This window comes from Anguilla rostrata, chromosome 13, assembly GCF_018555375.3.
Source record: "Anguilla rostrata isolate EN2019 chromosome 13, ASM1855537v3, whole genome shotgun sequence".
Taxonomy (NCBI): domain Eukaryota; kingdom Metazoa; phylum Chordata; class Actinopteri; order Anguilliformes; family Anguillidae; genus Anguilla; species Anguilla rostrata.
In genome coordinates, this window is record NC_057945.1 from 808,148 (window position 1) to 826,394 (window position 18,247).

Genomic DNA, 18,247 nt, shown 5'->3' on the forward strand with positions numbered 1-18,247 from the left:
AGGAAGACTCTTCATGAGCAGCTCAGCAGTGTGAACCAGTGGGCGGCCCAGTTAACTAGCCGGAGCTGCTGGAGTACAATGAAACGCCATCGTCCACATGTTGCCTGCCACTCTTTGAGGTTCCTGCACACTTCTGATTCCATATCCGGCTGCATGGTCCTTCTACAAACAAGAATGATGTCTTCAACCTTTAGGTTAGCATACCCAAAAATGAAGGAATTGGATTTCAAGCATTTTATGAAAAATAAATGCTTATGATTGCTGGATCAATTTAGTTATATCTTTAGCCTCACCCAACTCAAAAACTTAACTGAGGTGAAAAACCTTAGTGTGGTTTTAGCGTTGAAGTAGTGTAGCATAAGGGAGACAGCTGCAGCACCGCATGTAACGAGAGTAACACAGTAGAGGTGGACGCTGGACAATGTTCAATATCCAATGATTTATAGAGTCTGCGTGCAAATTGGGGAGAATCAGAACATAAACAACAGTTCCAGCGGCTTCACTGCTTGGACTCATAAAAATAACAACACAAAATGCAATACAAATCCAAAACGTGATTATACATAAAACAAATCATGGAGTTGTATAGGTAACAAGCATCATTTAAGATAGATTAACCCATGAAGCATAGTTTAGCAATCCTGAATTAGCTACTCAAGTATGGAAGAAAAGTCTTCACTCACTGTTTCTGAGGTTGGTTCACCGGAATCACGTTTATTAAAAGCATACGGTTGAGAAGAACGCACAAAGTATTTCTACAGCTTTCAGAGCTCGTTTAGAAACAGGAGAATTTCCATAATTTCCATTTCCAGTTTCGTATGTAAGCACGGTGCCAAGAAGCTGAGAAATGGGAACAGGGAGATGTAGTTCCAAGATAAATTCTTGAATCCAAGAAGAGGTGGGTCTTCTGTCTGCATTAGACCTTGTAGATTGTATGTAACAATTTGCAGTTTCGATGCAAGTTACTAGCTGGCTAGACCTCTGTCACGCCTCACGGACTGAGTAATTTCTACTATTTTACTTTTCTAGTTTGTGTTTTCTTTACGCTGAATCTCAGGCTGGATTTGAACAAAAAAAAGGGGGGCATTTTGAAAAGGCCAATAAAATGTCTGTATTTTTGCCATTGCAGCAAGGAAAATAATACAGTAATAGTTAAAAAAAAAAAAAAAACATTTCTTAAATTACCCTCTAATAAAATATAACCTGATGAACATCACATTGCTTCTATTATTAAGTGAGCTAATCATGCCATTATGACACAATAGAACAAAGATATTTTTTACAGTTACAAATGCAAAAATTTCAAATTATGAACATTACCTCCAATCCATTGCTGTTATAGTAACTTCAACCCAAGTGTGCAAATGTTTAAAAAATTTGACTGGAATCACAGCACCAGACCAGGCTAATAACAGTGTCAGACCTGTGTTATAACAGTGCCAGACCTGGGTAATAACAGTGCCAGACCAGGGTAATAACAGTGCCAGACCAGGGTAATAACAGTGCCAGACCTGGGTAATTACAGTGCCAGACCTGGGTAATAACAGTGCCAGACCTGGGTAATAACAGTGCCAGACCAGGGTTATAACAGTACCAGACCAGGGTAATAGCAGTGCCAGACCTGGGTTATAACAGTACCAGACCAGGGTAATAGCAGTGCCAGACCAGGGTTATAACAGTGCCAGACCTGGGTTATAACAGTACCAGACCAGGGTAATAACAGTGTCAGACCAGGGTTATAACAGTGCCATACCTGGGTAATAACAGTGCCATACCTGGGTAATTACAGTGCCATACCTGGGTAATAACAGTGCCAGACCCTGGCTGTGGGGCACACTTTGCTCTGACACGTTTCAATCCGGTTTGGGAATCACTACACCATAGACCAGTAATAAAGCATCCAGCACTCAGAAGTCCTTATAAATAGTATTTAACCATCATGTAAAGCTGTAATTAATTAAATGGATAGATTTTTTTTTTTTTAAATGTATATGATGTGATGATCTAATTTCTGGCCATAATAGCAATAGTGTGGCATTAATATTTAGCTGCGGATCATAAATACAACCCAATGAAAAGGCATTTGATGAAAAAAAATGTCATGTGGGATATTGTGAGCATTTTTACAAAATTATGATATTAATCACTGAAGGCACTGCTTGGTCAAAAACCTTTAATGAATTAAAAAAATTATGTAAAAGAAATTAAATTAGTTTTTAATTAATTGTGCTTGTAGACAGCAAAATAAAGTCATTCCTTCAGGCTTGTTGTAAAGGGCATCTGAAATTTATTTATATATGTTAGCTAGCATTTTGTTTTTCTTCATTCAACCATAACATTTAACCTGTGATTAGAAACATTCTTGTATGACAGAATATATTTATAGAACCTGGTGTTCACAAATTGTGGCAAATTATTGAAGAATTGTATGCATTGTGGACTAATTGCAATGACCTTTACAGACAATCATTGAACTGAGATGGCTGTTCTAATCTTTGAGAACAGGAACAGCTATTCCAGTTTTAACAGAGGTCTGACTGTAAGGATAAAACCCCTGCTAAGGTCAAAGCAGGTGGCCTCGTGTGTTCAGGTATATGGGCAGAGCTGGGCTGAAATCACAGCAAAGCAGGGAACTTTCTATATAGAAAGATGGCAGTCATGGTAGGCATGGTTACAAGGGGGCACATCCACATATGGCAGGTATACAGGTATTCCTAACTCTAATTTATGCATGTAAAGGATGTAAATGAATATCCTTCTGGAAAATCAAACACTACTTCTTATGTATTTTTATCTGAGCAATTGGATTTTTGTAATTTCCTATTTATTTGAGCTCACAATATAGCTCAACTTCCGTATTGTTTATTTTGTATGGACATCTTGCACATCTTTATCAAGGGTGTGAATAATTTTGTAGGGTACTGTATTCGGTGTAGATGTCATCTGGTTAGTAAAGACAATCTGTGGTTAACCGTGTCATAATAACAGCTAAATATACAGTAAATGCTGGTGTTCCAAATTCCACTCCTGGCACACCCCAGCGACCCCCAAATACTCAGCCAGATATGAGAACTGTATTCCACTTAAGTCTGAAAATTATTTGATTATGAACATTTACTATACAATAATGCCTCCTAGTGTTCAAGGTGTGTAAAAACAGCTTTGCTATGGAAACAAAAAATACAAATACAACCATGTAGTTTTATGTAACTATGTTAATTCCAATCCATGTAACAGAATAACAGAATTAGTCTAATGCATTTCATAGTACGTTCCGAAATGTACCTTCCAAGATGTTATGTTCCTTCTTGATGTTTCAAAATTTACAATACCAAATATGATGAAAATTACACGTTGATAGAAAAAAACAAAATTCAGTTTTTAGCATAAGCAAAACAAATCCTTGTTGAGTAGTACTATTGAATAAAACACTTGTCAAATGATAATGAATTGCATTTGTCACAGCGATTTTCATACTTTATTTTAATATTTCATGTAATTTATTTTAGGACTTGGAAGTAATTACTTCAGAAGACATTACGAGCCGACTAAACATGCATCCATCATCTTACCTGTTTATTCCTGGTCAGGGGTGCTGGAGCCTATCCCAGCATGCACTGGGCGAAAGGCAGGAACATACCCTGGACAGGTTGCCAGTCTATCGCACACACCCCATTCACTTACACACAAACATACCTAGGGGCATTTAGACTCTCCAATTAGCCTGTATGTCTTTGGACTGTGGGAAGAAACCAGAGTACCCAGAGGAAACCCACAAACATGCAAACACCACACAGAAGGGTCCAGGCCAGGATTAAGAACCATAGTAACTGTGCCGCTCCTGCTAACTGAACATTTCTTTATTCATCATATGGTTAATGATATGGTTAAGTGTTTTATTATACGAGTCAGTTTAATGTGGAATACATTTATTCAAAACTCCAATGGCACATGGTACAGTGAGCTCCATAATGTTTAGGACAAAGTCATATTTTTTCTTGATTTGGCTCTATGCTCCACAATCTTATATTTGCAATCACACAACTCACATGTGGTTAAAGTAAAGATTCATAGCTTTTATTAAAGGGTATTTTTATACATTTTGCTTTCACCATGTATAACTTACAGGACTTTTTATACATAGCCCCCCCCCCCCCCCCAATTTCAGGGCACCATAATATTTGGGACAAATGTCTTCACAAGTGTTTATAATTAGTCAGTTGTGTTCAATAGGTTCCTTAGTTCAGGTATAAGAAAGCATTTAGTATCTAGTCTTGATTCTAGGCTTTTGACTGCCTTTGGAGTCTGTTATTGGCATTTGTCATTGAGGACCAACATCAAGGAAGCCATTATGAGGTTAAGGAACAATAATAGGACACAGTCAGAGACATAGACCAAATCTCAGGCTTACCAAAATCAACTGTTCGGCACATTTTGAAGAAAGAGAGCACTGTTGAACCACAAAAAGGGCCTGGTGGACAAAGGAAGATCTCCACAGTTCATGACTGAAGAATTCCCCTCATAATGAAGAAAAACACTCACACACCTGTCGGACAGATCAGTAACACTCTTCAGGAGGCAAGCGGGGATGTGTTGGTGACTACTGTCTGCAGAAGACTTCACAGACAGAACTACAGAGGCTGCACTGAAAGATGCAACCACTAGTTTGCCACATAAACAGGACGGCCATGTTACAGTTTGCTAAGAAGTGCTTAAAAGAGCCTGCAGAGTTCTGGAAAAAAAGTTATTGTGGATGGATGAGACCAAGATTCACTTGTATCAGAGTGATGGCAAGAACAAAGTGTGGAGGCCAAAAATAACTGCCCAAGATCTAAAGCACCCCACCTCAAACATGGTGGTGGAGTGTTATGAGTGTTATGGTTTGGGCATGTATGGCTGCCACAATACTGGCTCACTTGTTTTCATTAATGTAGCTGCTGATAGCAGCAGCATAATGCATTCTGAAGAGTATAGAAGCATCTTATCTGGTGAAGTTCATCAAAATGCCTCCTAACTCATTAGACGGGTTGCTTCAGCCTACAGCTCGTTAATGATCCCAAACATATGGATAAAGCAACAAAGGAGTTTTTCAGAGCTAAAACTGGCCAAGTCATTCACCCATTCTAAATCCGAATGAACATGCGTTCCATATGCTGAAGAATTCTATTGAGACAACTAGCCCTCGAAACAAGCAGGAGCTGAAGGTTCCTGCAGAACAAGCCTAGCAGAGCATCACTGGAGAAGATACTCATCATCTGGTGATGTCAATGGGTCACGTACTTCAAGCAGCCATTGTATGCAAAGGATATGCCATAAAGAATTAAACAAAAACAAACACTATGGTGCCCTGAAATGCATTTAAAAAGTGCTGTCATTTCTACGTGCACTTTAACCACATGTGAATTGTTGGATTACAAATCTAATATTGTAAAGTAGAGCCTAATCAATAAAAAAATATGTCTTTGTCCCAAACGTTAAGGGGCTCACTGTACATATTCCAAATATAACACAGCATTAAGGTATATTATTATTATTATTATTATTATTATTACTAGATGTAGTAGTAGTAGCATCAGCACTATATGTGTAATAATAATAATAATTATTATTATTATTATGTTTGTGATAGTATGTGCTAGAATGTTCACAGAGGCGTGTGCTCAAAACAGTTGTATTTTGGGGAGCAGTTGTTTGTGATTTTCTTACTTCTGGTACCGCAGCATTCTAACTCTCAACACAGAGGTACCACATTAATTGTACCTTTACATTTTATTTTTCCGAATCACTAATATCCATCAAATAAAAATTATTAATAATTGCGAAGGGTCGCATTCACAAATGCTGTAATGCAACTGCAGTCGCTGGTCCGCCATTTTGGCTCAAAAATCGCTTCCCTACCACTCACGTGTTACTCCCTGGAGCAGATCCAAAATGGTGATCTTTCATTTCTGACCAATCCGCAATGTAAAACTGAATCAGTCCCCGCGCTTGTAACGCTCAGGAGAGTCCACCAGAAGGCGCTCAATGTCGACTTTTCTCTGCAGACAAAGATGGCGGTGCGGAAGAAAGACGGCGGCCCGAATGTAAAATATTTTGAAGCGTCTGACACAGTCTCGCAGTTCGACAATGTCCGCGTTTGGTTGGGCAAGAATTACAAAAAGGTACCCTTTGTTTGTTTTTTGCAGAATCCCTTTGATTAATATAGAGTACACGTTTCCCGAATGGAGGAAAAGAAAATGGTTCTGTTGGAGCTGAATGCGTATGGGAGAAGGGAGAAGGAGGGTGTGCGGTGGATTCAGGGCATTCCAGCTGTTGTATCCACGTACAAAGAGAGCCGGAAACAAAAGATGCCGAGGAAACGTCTTCGGAGAGTGCACAGCCAAGTATCAATACAGAGGCAATTAACCTCTGCACAAATTATGAAAATATATAGCCGGACTTAATATCGTAGCGAGGTTGCATTATAAAATAACGGTTGGAGCTCTGTTTTTATCCGTCTGGATTTTGCAAGGGATTTTTCCCTTGCTATGCGCTAACGGGAATGCAAGAATCAGAGCTGCACACCTCGACTGGCGCGCGTAACCAGCGCGAGTGCAGTGATCCAGATGTTGCGCTTCTCTGTGTAAGCGGCTGATACTTTGCAATGTTATATTAATGCAAAGTGCTGCTGTGGAATTATGTAAATATTATGCGTCCTGTTATATCTGTTTTTTGTGCACCCCCAGTCTTCTTTCTTGCGTATGCTTAGACGCACGCGCGCGCGCAGAAGATGAGGGGCCTGAAAGGACCAAGTGTACACTCGCGTGTCAGTTCCGTAAAATATGACCGTTATTCGTTGCACAGAAATGCAGCCGTGTCCAAGACAAAAAGCCGGAGATGTCGTGGTTACATTTAAAAAATCTCTATTATGCCTTATCTTCTCGACTAAGTTCGTCAGAAAGGGTAGCAAATGCTCTTCAGTTGGGACTGGTAAGCAGTGAATACTTGTAAGACTGCGTTCAGACTGGGAAGTTCAATTCAGTCTTTTTTATACATATAATTTTCAACAGTCAAGTTTATGGTCAGGTTTATATTCAATTCACACGCCCGACAAGGAAATAATGCAAGAAATTAAATATGAGCAAAGTATGAAAACTGTTGTGCACTTTTTCATAAGACTTCAAAGGGTTTTATTAGAAGCTTATGGCCTGACTCGGTCCAGGTTTCTGTGCTTGTTGTTTTTTTTCAGGCCCTGCATATTCATTCCCTTTCCTGTGCTGATTGTAAAATCAATAGATGTTTTCGTGCTACAGTTCAGAAAGGTTTCTCCTTTCTTCTTGTGGATAAATAGGCTGCCAGATTGAGAGAGGTTTTGAATCTTGGCCAGAGCACCAGGGACACCGCGTGTGTGGTTTTCTTTTTCTGGAGAGCTGGGATTTTTATGTTCAAGTGCTTACAAACATGTTCATATGACTGTGACCTGGTTAATCCAGCCAGAATTAGTGTGTCCCTTTAGTGGGCCAGAAGCTCCATTTGTTTTCGGTGTCTAATGCATCAACAATGCTTTGAATCTCAGGAATAAAGAAAGTATGCCTACTGTGGCATTCAGGAAGAAACATTTTGAAAATCTGAAAATACAGAAAATTTACTGTACGCAATGCTATGAAACACCTGTGATGAATATCATTAACTAGTCAAAAAGACGAATGCTGATCGGTAGGCTTTCAGATGTGTATAATATTGGAGTAATATTGGCAGGGCTTGAATTACAGGGGAGCCAGGGGAATCTCAGCCCCGAAAAAGACCTGAGATCGCGGTCCACGATCACAATCCAACCCCCCCACCCCCGGTCCACAATCTTATGCACCCCTCCAAAAGCCAGAGTGTAATTCCAACCCTGAATGCCTGAATGTTGCCAGTATTCATTCCCTGATCCATGGGAGCATATTGCTAGCTTTGACTGCCGCTGTTATTGTACTGGAGATAAGGGTGTTGTTTCTTCTGTGTTGGATATTTAGCATCTTCTGCAAAATGACACTGTGGAAAACTATTTGAGCAAAGACTGTCATTCAGTTTCTGTCCCTTCAACCCAGGACCACAGCTCTCTTTCCACTACATGCTCAGCTACAGCTCCATCTGTTGATCAAAATTTATACTGAAATATGTTGGGATTTATTGGGATAGTAGAACTGAAATGGCACAGCTTGGCCATTGACAAATATCAGCACTTTATGTTCCTTTTTTGTTTCATTATATATTCGGAGAGATTTGCATATTTCATACGGTATGTAAACTGTGAGCAGAGAAGCTCCACCATGTTACATCCTCTTAGCTTGTTCATAATGGCCGATGCCCATTGCAGACATATTCCCTATATACATTAGACGCATATCACTGAAGCACTGCAGGTAATATTAGTAGGCTTAGAAACCTCCAGTATGTGCGTATTTCTTTTATTTGTACAGTGCTTTCCAAAGCTTTTTCCAAATTAAAGATTAAAATGAACAGCAAGCGATAAACAGAAAAAGAGTGTCTAAAATTAAAGGGGTGGGGGGATTATGGTGATGCAAAGTGCAAAAGTTTATAATGTTTCATTCATAAATTGCATTCATAGAATAATTTATTTTCAATGTACTAATAAACCTAATTGTTTCTTGCTCTTTTCCTTTGGGTGGCCTGGGGTGGTGGAGCGGGGGCGAGATCTTTTAATGGGGCCCAAATCCCTTGCGGTGCCCCTGGGTGCAGTGTGTGTAGGTTTCTGTTGTTGCTCAGCACTTAATTAGCCAATTAAATAATGCAGTTGATTACTCCCATCCTGTCTCACTTGGTTACATGGGGCTGAATTGGGTGCTGATTTTAAGGAGAAAACATAAACCAGCACACCTGTTGGCTCCAGGAGCAAATTAACTTAGATAATATAACAGTGCATGTAAAATGTAAAAGTTGTGTAAAGTCGCTCTGGATAAGAGCATCTGCTAAATGCCTGTATAATAATAAAACATTAGTGATCTTTAAAATAAAGCCATAAATGAAAAAGATGCGCATGTCAAATGAAACTGAGCAGCTTCTTTTTATTATTATTAGCTGCGAACGCAGCTCTATAGCTCTGTCTGTCGGTCAGTCAGTTGGTTGGTTGGTCCACAAAAGTGTCCCACCCTGTAGCGGCCACAGTTTTTGCCCCAGGAGGCTGAAATTTGGCATGGAGGTTGGTCATGACCGAAGGTAGAGCTGAGTAACTTTCAGGCCGATTGACCAAGATGGGGCGTGGCCTATCACAAAAAGATGCATAACTCCCGAATGGATTCACAGATTTTGTGGAATGTTTGGTCATGAGCCAAATAAGAGGTCACGTGTTTGTGTGAGGGCGTGTGCATGGATGCATGCACGTGTGCGTTCGCAGCTATTGTGGATTCGCGCTTGTTTCCCTAGTAGGATGAAACCTTATAGCCCTATAAGTCCTGCCTTCCTGCAGTAAGCGTTATAAACGCAGTGGTGCCGTGCTGTGCTGCCTCCCATTGCACACCCACCATCGGCTATTACCAGCAGCTCCTTGCACACAAACATTCTTCCCTCGGAAACCATTGTGTTTCAACGCCGCTTACTATCCGAACTGACCAAACGTGCACAGATGCATTATTTAAAGCCTCATTCCACAGTTACCGACTTAAAATGCACGTCTAACCCTGGCAGAAGAGAAACATATGTGCATCGCACACATGGCTGTGTGGTTGTGACCCAACTGTGTTAAGACTAGGATCAGTGCCAGAAATGTACCATGGACATTGTTCTTGCAAACATGGCAGTGGTTGTTTGGAATCAGGTTCATTTGATATCTTCAGTAAGATGTTGCAAAGAACTGTGAATCACCTTGCAGTGAATATGCTGATGGGAGTTCAGATTGGACCAGTGAGTGTTCCAGACAGGTCAGCTATTGATCTGATCCATCAACTTGAGCTCTCTTTCCCAAAGAGGGGGATCACAGCCAAGATTTTACCCTTTTCTTCTAACAATATATATATATATATATATGAAACCAATACGCAATTGCTTTAGAATGTGCTTAGAGCAGATCATTCCAAGGCATGGAATAGCATTAGAATGCTGGTCTTAAATATGAACACATGCAAAAAGACAAAGCAGGTTGGAACTAACTCTCTTCAACTCTTGGAATGAACCTTTTTCGTCATCTTCCTGTATTATAATATAATTATAATTAAAATTGTTCACACCTGGAGAAGAACACATAGATTGTGAAGGGTCTGTCCCCCGTTTGCAGACTGGCATAGTCCCAGTTGGATCTGACCTGGAATAATGAGCCATCTTCCAACACATCTCCATACACTTACTGTAGGGTCTATGCGTAACTTTGGTCCAGCTGAATATGGATGATCCTGAAGTCTGTGTCGTTTAGCTGAAACCAATTATAATTATCACCAGGCTACATGGGATTCTAGATCAGTCAATGCATGTAGCTACGTAACTTGGAATGGCAAATGATACAGCATAAAACTGAAATCAGTCTGACCGCCACACAGTTTTGGCTGTTGTAGGTTATCAAGTCTACTTCCTTTGGCCTTTGCCTGCCCAAATTAAGTTTGGGTGAATATAATCAAACTATTAGGTGGAATTGGTAGCATAAAATTAAAGAAGTTTCATGCAAATATATTTTTCTACCTTGTAGTGAATAATTTGGCAGTTCCAAATTAGAGATCTGTTTTGTTTTTGTGCAACACGGCTTTATTTACTGATCTGTGAAATGTGTGTGTCCGACCTGGGTCAAATACGTATTTGTTTTGGATTGAAATACTTTTCTGTGCTCTGTTGATCTTGCCTGGCGTAACTGAGCTTGCCAATATGACCAGAATGCGGGGGTTTGCACTTTTTGAGAGTATTTCATTGGTTTCAATACACCAGACAAGATCAGTAAAGCATAGAAACGTATTTTAATCCAAAGCAAATATGTATTTGACCAGGTCTGGTGTGTGTGTGTGTGTGTGGGTGTGTGTGTGTGTGTGATGTGTGTCAATGCCTAGTTATAGTGAACAAGGGTTTAACAGGAGTATCATATAAAATGCTAAGTTCTTACACTTTTTTAAAATAAGCCACAAAATCTCAGGAACAGAGCTTTCAGTCTTTTTTCAGATACAGACGATAGCATGTAAGGAAATGGGGTGTGGCTGCTCACCTGTACTGAAATGGGGCGTGGCTGCTCACGTGTACTGAAATGGGGTGTGGCTGCTCACGTGTACTGAAATGGGGTGTGGCTGCTCACGTGTACTGAAATGGGGCGTGGCTGCTCACGTGTGCTGAAATGGGGTGTGGCTGCTCATGTGTACTGAAATGGGGTGTGGCTGCTCACGTGTACTGAAATGGGGTGTGGTTGCTCACGTGTACTGAAATGGGGTGTGGCTGCTCACGTATACTCATTGGGACAATTAAGCTGCTTTTCCTAGTTTCCTGTTTGCAACTGGTTTGACTGATGGCCAAACAGGGGATAGAGGACAGCCTTGTCTCTTGCCCATTTCAAGTTCAAATGGAGATGATACTGTTAATGTCAGATGAATTTGGTTTCTAAGTAATCTCTGACCTGTGAAAACACCACTGATATCTATGGGATCCTGCATGAATGGAGACGCTCTTTTCCAAGTCGATTGGTCAAAGGGCGGTGCTTTTATATGTTTTAGTCCGATAGCCTGAACATAACCTGCCCTGCATCATGTTAGTCATGAAACACAAGTTACCATGGTGATATACCCTGATTTAAAGTCAGTCAGCTTTACGATACGAAAAACCCAAGGTTAAAGCTTAAGTTAGCATGCTAACCCTGTAATTTCGCTTTATAGAAATATTTAAGTGCCTTTTTTTTATAATAACCTAGGTGTGATATGAGGTGAAGTAGTACTTCAGATAACCAGGCTGGGCCAGCAGGATCGTGGCACTGGGGATCCAGAGCAGGTTCCTAGATTGTCACGCGGAGGGCATCCGGCTGTGCCAATGACACATCCCTGAACACTGCCCGGGAGTCGGACAGGTGGGGGCCGGCACTTTCCTCAACCGTCACGCGTCTGAGCCTGGCTGGTCCCTGGTGGTGAGTGACTGGCAGTGGCTGGGACCAGAACGAGGTTGACTTGTTTCCTCAGTGAACTCTTCAGGCTCTGACCCAGTTCTGCACTTGCATTAAAGGCCACCTGGCTTTTCGGACCTTGCCAATGTAACTGTTCATCTGCTGTTGCTGTTTGGTGATGCTGTTCTGTGTGCCAGCGGGCTGTGCTCCTGGCCTTGCCCCTGCAGCAGGGGCCTGCTGAAGGTCCAGCCCTCGGCCTAGCGAGGTAGGTGAGGTTCGAGTGGCCCTGTGATACAGCCCTCGGCCTAGCAAGGTAGGTGAGGTTCGAGGTGGATACAGTCGGCCTGTATACGAGTGGCCGTGTAGCCCTCGTTGGGTAGGTGAGTTTCGAGTTACAGCCTGCAGGGTAGTGATAGGGCCCTGTGACAGCCCGGCTAGCTTGGTTCAGGGTTGTCGTCTCTCTTTTTTGTGTTAATCAGTTTAACCTTCATGGGTCCAAGTTGAACTATGGCGTTGTTCCTGCACTTGGACCGTACTTCTAGGGGTTTCGTCATACTTGTTCGCTGGTTATGGTTATACCTTGTTGTACGTCGCTCTGGATACGAGCGTCCAATCCTGTAATGTATGTATGTAATGAGTGCGAGGCCCTGTGATACAGCCCTTGGCCTAGCGAGGTAGGTGAGGTTCGAGTGGCCCTGTGATACAGCCCTCGGCCTAGCGAGGTAGGTGAGGTTCGAGTGGCCCTGTGATACAGCCCTCGGCCTAGCGAGGTAGGTGAGGTTCGAGTGGCCCTGTGATACAGCCCTCGGCCTAGCGAGGTAGGTGAGGTTCGAGTGGCCCTGTGATACAGCCCACGGCCTAGCGAGGTAGGTGAGGTTTGAGTGGCCCTGTGATACAGCCCTCGGCCTAGCGAGGTAGGTGAGGTTCGAGTGGCCCTGTGATACAGCACTCGGCTGATTCAGAGCTGTCTGGAATGTGCAGCCTTGGGCCGGGTGTGCTTGGATTCCATTTTTTAGCTTTTGGATGAAACGTTCCACTCCACCGTTAGCCCATGGATGCTAGGAGGCTGTGCGAATGTGTTAGACCCCATGACTGCCCAGGAAGGATGCAAACTCTGCCCATATGAATTGCGGGCCATTAGCTGTGGTGATGGCATTTGGCAAACCCCAACATGCAAACTGGCTCTCCAGTATCTCCGCAATGGCCTGCGTTGTGACAGTACCCACAGAGCAAACGTCTGGCCATTTGGAGTGGAGGTCAGATGCCACCACCGGGAAGTGCTGGTGATGAGGAATCCCATGTCTGTGGATTTCACCACAGATGTCCCGTTGTATGTGTTCCCATGGGCGAGGAGGCCACACGGGGTTGTAGGGAAGGTGGAGCAGGGGTTCCGGTTTTGCCTCTAACGGGGCACGGTGCACAGTCTCTAACCAGCACTCCAATCCCTGGCCACCACACATGCCCCCGGCATTCGGATTCAATCAGTTTCTCCGCGAAACTTTTGCATGAGGTTCTGGAAGCCCTCATCTGGAAAGTGTGCACTACAGACAGACTGGCTCCCTCTGTGCTGTCAGGTGCATCCAAGCTATTTTTATGAATAAATTCCACCCATTTTTATTTTCAAATGCGCTCCTTTGGTAATGATCCCAGTAGGGCTTACCAGCCCATTCTGGAACTTCCCATTTTTGAACTAAGCTAACGTTGAAAAGACAGATATCACATAAAATTTAAAAAAAATTAAAATTAAAGCTGAAATAAATCTGTCTCTAATCGATTGTTTTAAAATAATCTCTGATTAGATGTCCTAATTGACCTGCCAAAAGAAATGTATGGTAACATGAAATGTGTGGTGTTGTTGAGTATCTTTAGCTGCGGTGTATGTAAACTTTTGGCCTCAACTGTACACTGAATGTTTTACTGTGCATCTCTTTTGCCTGGTAACTTGCTCTCCCCACTGAAGTTTTAGGAGCAAATAATGTTCCTCTTCATTATTTACACATTCAGGTTTTTTTCCCACCCTTGTTTTACTCCCTCCCATTATTAACATTCCATGTTACCCCTTTATGTGTAACTGGCAGAATAATGTGGCCACACTATAATAATACAGTATCACATGTCAGTATAGTAACTTTTTAAATATTCGTGTCAGAATGGATCCTATAATTGTGTACCCTGGACGTTTGATCTTCCCCCCTTTTATCTTCCCGCTCTCCTCAGTGCAAGGCCCAGTTCATTCCTGCTGTGCTTTTCTGCTCCTCTTGCAGTACATCCAGGCCGAACCCCCCACCAACAAGTCCCTGTCCAGCCTGGTGGTGCAGCTGCTGCAGTTCCAGGAGGAGGTGTTTGGACGACACGTCAGCAACCCCCCTCTCACCAAGCTGCCGGTACGCGCAACGTCTTTTCAAACGGGTTACGTGCTTCCAGGGGTTTGGGCCATGTTCCCTTTCAATTCAGTCCGCCTGGGAGGAACACGCTTCAGAAAACCAATCAAAATTCAGTTCATTAGCTGAAAAATGGTCTCGGTGGATTCCTCAGCGAATGAATAGAGTTTCAGTTAATTTCTTGAATTGACTGGAGTGGAGGTGAGCCTTTCTACTGGTGCTGTCAGCGTGGTTCTAGGGTGGCTGGGCGGCTCACCAGTTAAGACAGTGTTCTTTCAGTGTGTGGATGTGCACACAGACTGGAACTGATTCCACTCCATGCCAGTGTCAGCTCTGGCCAACAGCTGCATGTGTGTGTGTGTGTGTGTGTGTGTGTGTGTGCGCGCGTCTGTGTGTGTGCACACGTGTGTGTGTGTGTGTGTGTGTGTTTGTGTGTGTGTGTGTGTGTGTGCGCACGTGTGTGTGTGTGCACGCATGCGTGTGTGTGTGTGTATGTGTGCATGCGGGTGTGTGCGTCCATGTGTGTGCGTGTGCGTCTGTGCGTGTGCGTATGTGTGTGTGTGCGTGTGCGTCTTTGTGTGTGTGTGCGTGTGCGTGTGCGTGTGTGCATGTGTATGCGTATGCACATGTGTGTCCTTGTGTGTGTGTGCGTGTGTATGCCTTCTCAGAAGGTGACCTAGGGTTTACACTACCCACATGTAACATTATACTGCATGTTTCTGATTTATATGCAGTTTATGCTGTGTTAAGGCTTTTTATATTATTTATACTTTAAAAAAATGATTACATTGTAAATATTCAGACATTCAAATGCTGTAAAACATCTAATTGCAAGGAAAATTAAAAGCGTAAGAGCAAATATTTCACACGTAGTGTAGGTTGGACAGAAAATTCCAGCTGCACATTGAAAATTTACACCTGTCCTTCCATCTTCCTCTTCCTCTCCAGATGAAGAGTTTTCTGGATTTCAAGTCGGGAGGAGCACTCTGTCACATCCTGGCTGCGGCCTACAAGTTTAAGAGCGACCAGGGCTGGTGAGCTGAGCGCCACGATGGCCTCACACAGATTTAACAGTGTTTGGAGCGCCTTTCGCTTCTCAGGCTTGGAAGGCCCATACTGCCGTTAGTGCAGAAATTCAGCTTTTATTACAGATTCAAAAGTAACAGACGCTTAAAACACAATATTGATGTATTGTCAACATTTATCAAAATAGAATTGAACTGGCCCCTTGTCCATTGCATGGAATTAACATTTGGTCAAAATACATTAATCTGCAGTGATGTTGGTGATTGGTTTTGCATTGTAAAAACGTAAAGGCCACAGAAGCTAAATGATATGTCTCCTACTTCAGTTATAGTTTTCCTAGTCTTGGTTGATGAGCACAGCTTTGTTCAGAAAGACTTAACGCAGCTGAAACAATGATACCACACCAGTACCCATTGCTATGAATTTTGACCTTGTTGGGTCAATGAATGTTAAACTCTTGTCATGATCACTGTGTCCAGACAAACTGAAGTTGTTTGGGCCTGTAGTGTCTGTACAGCAGACAGTATGGGTACACTAGACATAACTGTGGCATTAATTCAGTGAAAACAGTTAAAGTGTTGTCATTTAAAATATTTGTGACCTGTGTGTGAACTGTAGGTGAGGTTCTGACTCACAGATGACCTGAACTGGAATTACATTCTAACTCTGCCTCACTGTTTGACGTTCTTAATGAATGACTGACTGACAAATATTCCGACTGCATGACTGCAGCTCTGACTGGCTGACCGATGCTCTTTGTAAATTTCTGACTACATTATTTACATTCTGTCTGAATGACTGAGCAGCGCCATAACCTGGTCAGAAACTTTAGCTGAGGACATCAGTAGCACAGGTCACATGACGGACATGGTTACCGTGAGAACCACATACTGTCACGTGTGCAATCAAGGAGTCGTTTCAGAGGTAATGTTGAAATACATTTTCAGTTAAACTAACGTGATAATTACATTCATCTAGGATGTTTGGGTGATTGGAAAATATCATTTTTTTGTTTCAGGAAAAGTTGAAAAACACAGGGAAAAAAATGTGCGCTGCATTCTGGAAATATAGGTGTGTTGATAATGACATTTTAGTTTCAAATGAAGAGATTAAGGGCATCTGTGGGTCCATTGTCTAAAGCAAGAAAATGCACTGACTGACTGGTGTTCTTAGAGAATGTGTGACTGGCACGTATTTCTGCTACATAACACTGTCCGTCTGAGTGGTTGATGTCACTAGCTGACTAATGGTCTCTCTCACTGACCAAACCTGTGTTCCCCAGGCGCAGGTTTGACTTCCAGAACCCCTCCCGAATGGACCGCAATGTCGAGATGTTCATGAACATTGAGAAATCCCTGGTGCAAGTGAGTCAGAGCTGCGCATGGCTTTCTTGCTCATGTACCTCCAACATCAGGGCTGAACCCTCTCTCTCTCTTTCTCTGCACTGATCAGAATAACTGCCTCAGTCGACCAATCATCTATCTCAGTTCCGAAATTGAGCCGAAGCTGTTGGGGAAAATAAAGGACATCATAAAACGCCACCAGGTACGTCCGTCTGTCCGCACCAGTATGAAATCACGCTTGATATTTCGCCCGTGCTAACAGTGGTTGGAAGCCGGTTGCTATGTCATATTAGGCTTAGTGATGCACTGTCCGGTTTACATGGCCATCTACTTCCCTAGGGCTCAGTGACTGAGGACAAGGCAACCAGCTCTCATGTGGTGGTCCCTATACCAGCAAGCCTGGAGGAGGGTGAGAAGAAGCTTCTAGAATGAGTGCTTTGGAGAGCATGGGGCTGAGGGAGTACCTGGAAGAGCAGAGGGCATCAGACAGTTAACAGTGTTGTGGGGTAGACCTGGGAAACAGTGCTTGCGGAAATGATGAATTTTACCCATATATTGTAATTAATCTATATTGTGACATGAATATAATGACATATAATGTTTTTGCACATATATGAATCTTTCACACTGAAGTGAACATAGACATTAAAATGGAAGATCAGAGATTTAAATTTTAGAGCACAGTGGATTTTAATTGGATAATTGGGCAAGGTTTGCGCACTCGTGTGTGTGTGTTTGTGTGCGCATGTGTGTGTGCGCAGTCCCATGTAACAGTGTCTTTTCTCTCAGAGGAGTGGGTGCGTCCAGTGATGAAGAGGGACAAGCAGGTTCTCCTTCACTGGGGATATTCACCTGACAGGTACACCTTCACTGTCACTAAGGGTAGAATATCATGTCACGTGGATTGATATACAGTGCCTTCGGAATGTATTCAGACCCCTTCACATATTTCACATTTTGTTATGTTACAGTCTTATTCTAAAATTGATTAAATTCATTTTTATTCTCATCAATCTACACACAATACCCCATAATGACAAAGCAAAAACAGGTTTTTCACTTTTTTTCCCCCTTTTTTTTGCAAATTTGTAAAAATAAAAAAAAACAACTGAAATATCACATTCACATTTCAGACCCTTTGCTATGACACTCAAAATTGATCATACTTGTTTCTACAACTTGATTGGAGTAAACCTGTGGTAAATTCAATTGATTGGACATGCTTTGTTAAGGCACACACCTGTCTATATGAGATCAGTGTTGCCAGATCAGATTGACAGTTTCCAGCCCAATCACAACGTAAAACCCGCCCACTTCAATAAAAACCAGCCCAAATCATAACAGGGTTTTAGCCTGCTGTATTAGGGTGTGCTGCGGTCCACGGGGGTGGGGGCGGGGTTGGCGGGTGTGGGCGCGAGGAATTATGTGTTATGCATTTCGCTAACACCGCTAAT

At 42.4% G+C, this 18,247-nt stretch overlaps 1 protein-coding gene across 3 annotated transcripts in view; it reads left to right on the top strand.

Annotated features, from left to right (window-relative positions):
* The first annotated feature begins 6,032 nt into the window (after positions 1-6,032).
* smarcc2 (SWI/SNF related, matrix associated, actin dependent regulator of chromatin, subfamily c, member 2) overlaps positions 6,033-18,247 on the top strand; it is a 48,016-nt gene continuing 35,801 nt past the window's right edge. For 2 of the 3 annotated variants that reach the window (XM_064304264.1, XM_064304265.1), the window contains exons 1-7: positions 6,033-6,161; positions 14,308-14,427; positions 15,373-15,458; positions 16,733-16,814; positions 16,903-16,995; positions 17,133-17,202; positions 17,583-17,652. In XM_064304264.1, the coding sequence (XP_064160334.1) occupies positions 6,051-6,161; positions 14,308-14,427; positions 15,373-15,458; positions 16,733-16,814; positions 16,903-16,995; positions 17,133-17,202; positions 17,583-17,652 (632 nt within the window). In that variant the 5' untranslated portion in view covers positions 6,033-6,050. Of the gene's footprint in view, positions 6,162-6,182; positions 6,623-14,307; positions 14,428-15,372; positions 15,459-16,732; positions 16,815-16,902; positions 16,996-17,132; positions 17,203-17,582; positions 17,653-18,247 lie in introns of those variants that run through there. The other variant, XM_064304266.1, reaches the window with a different exon arrangement.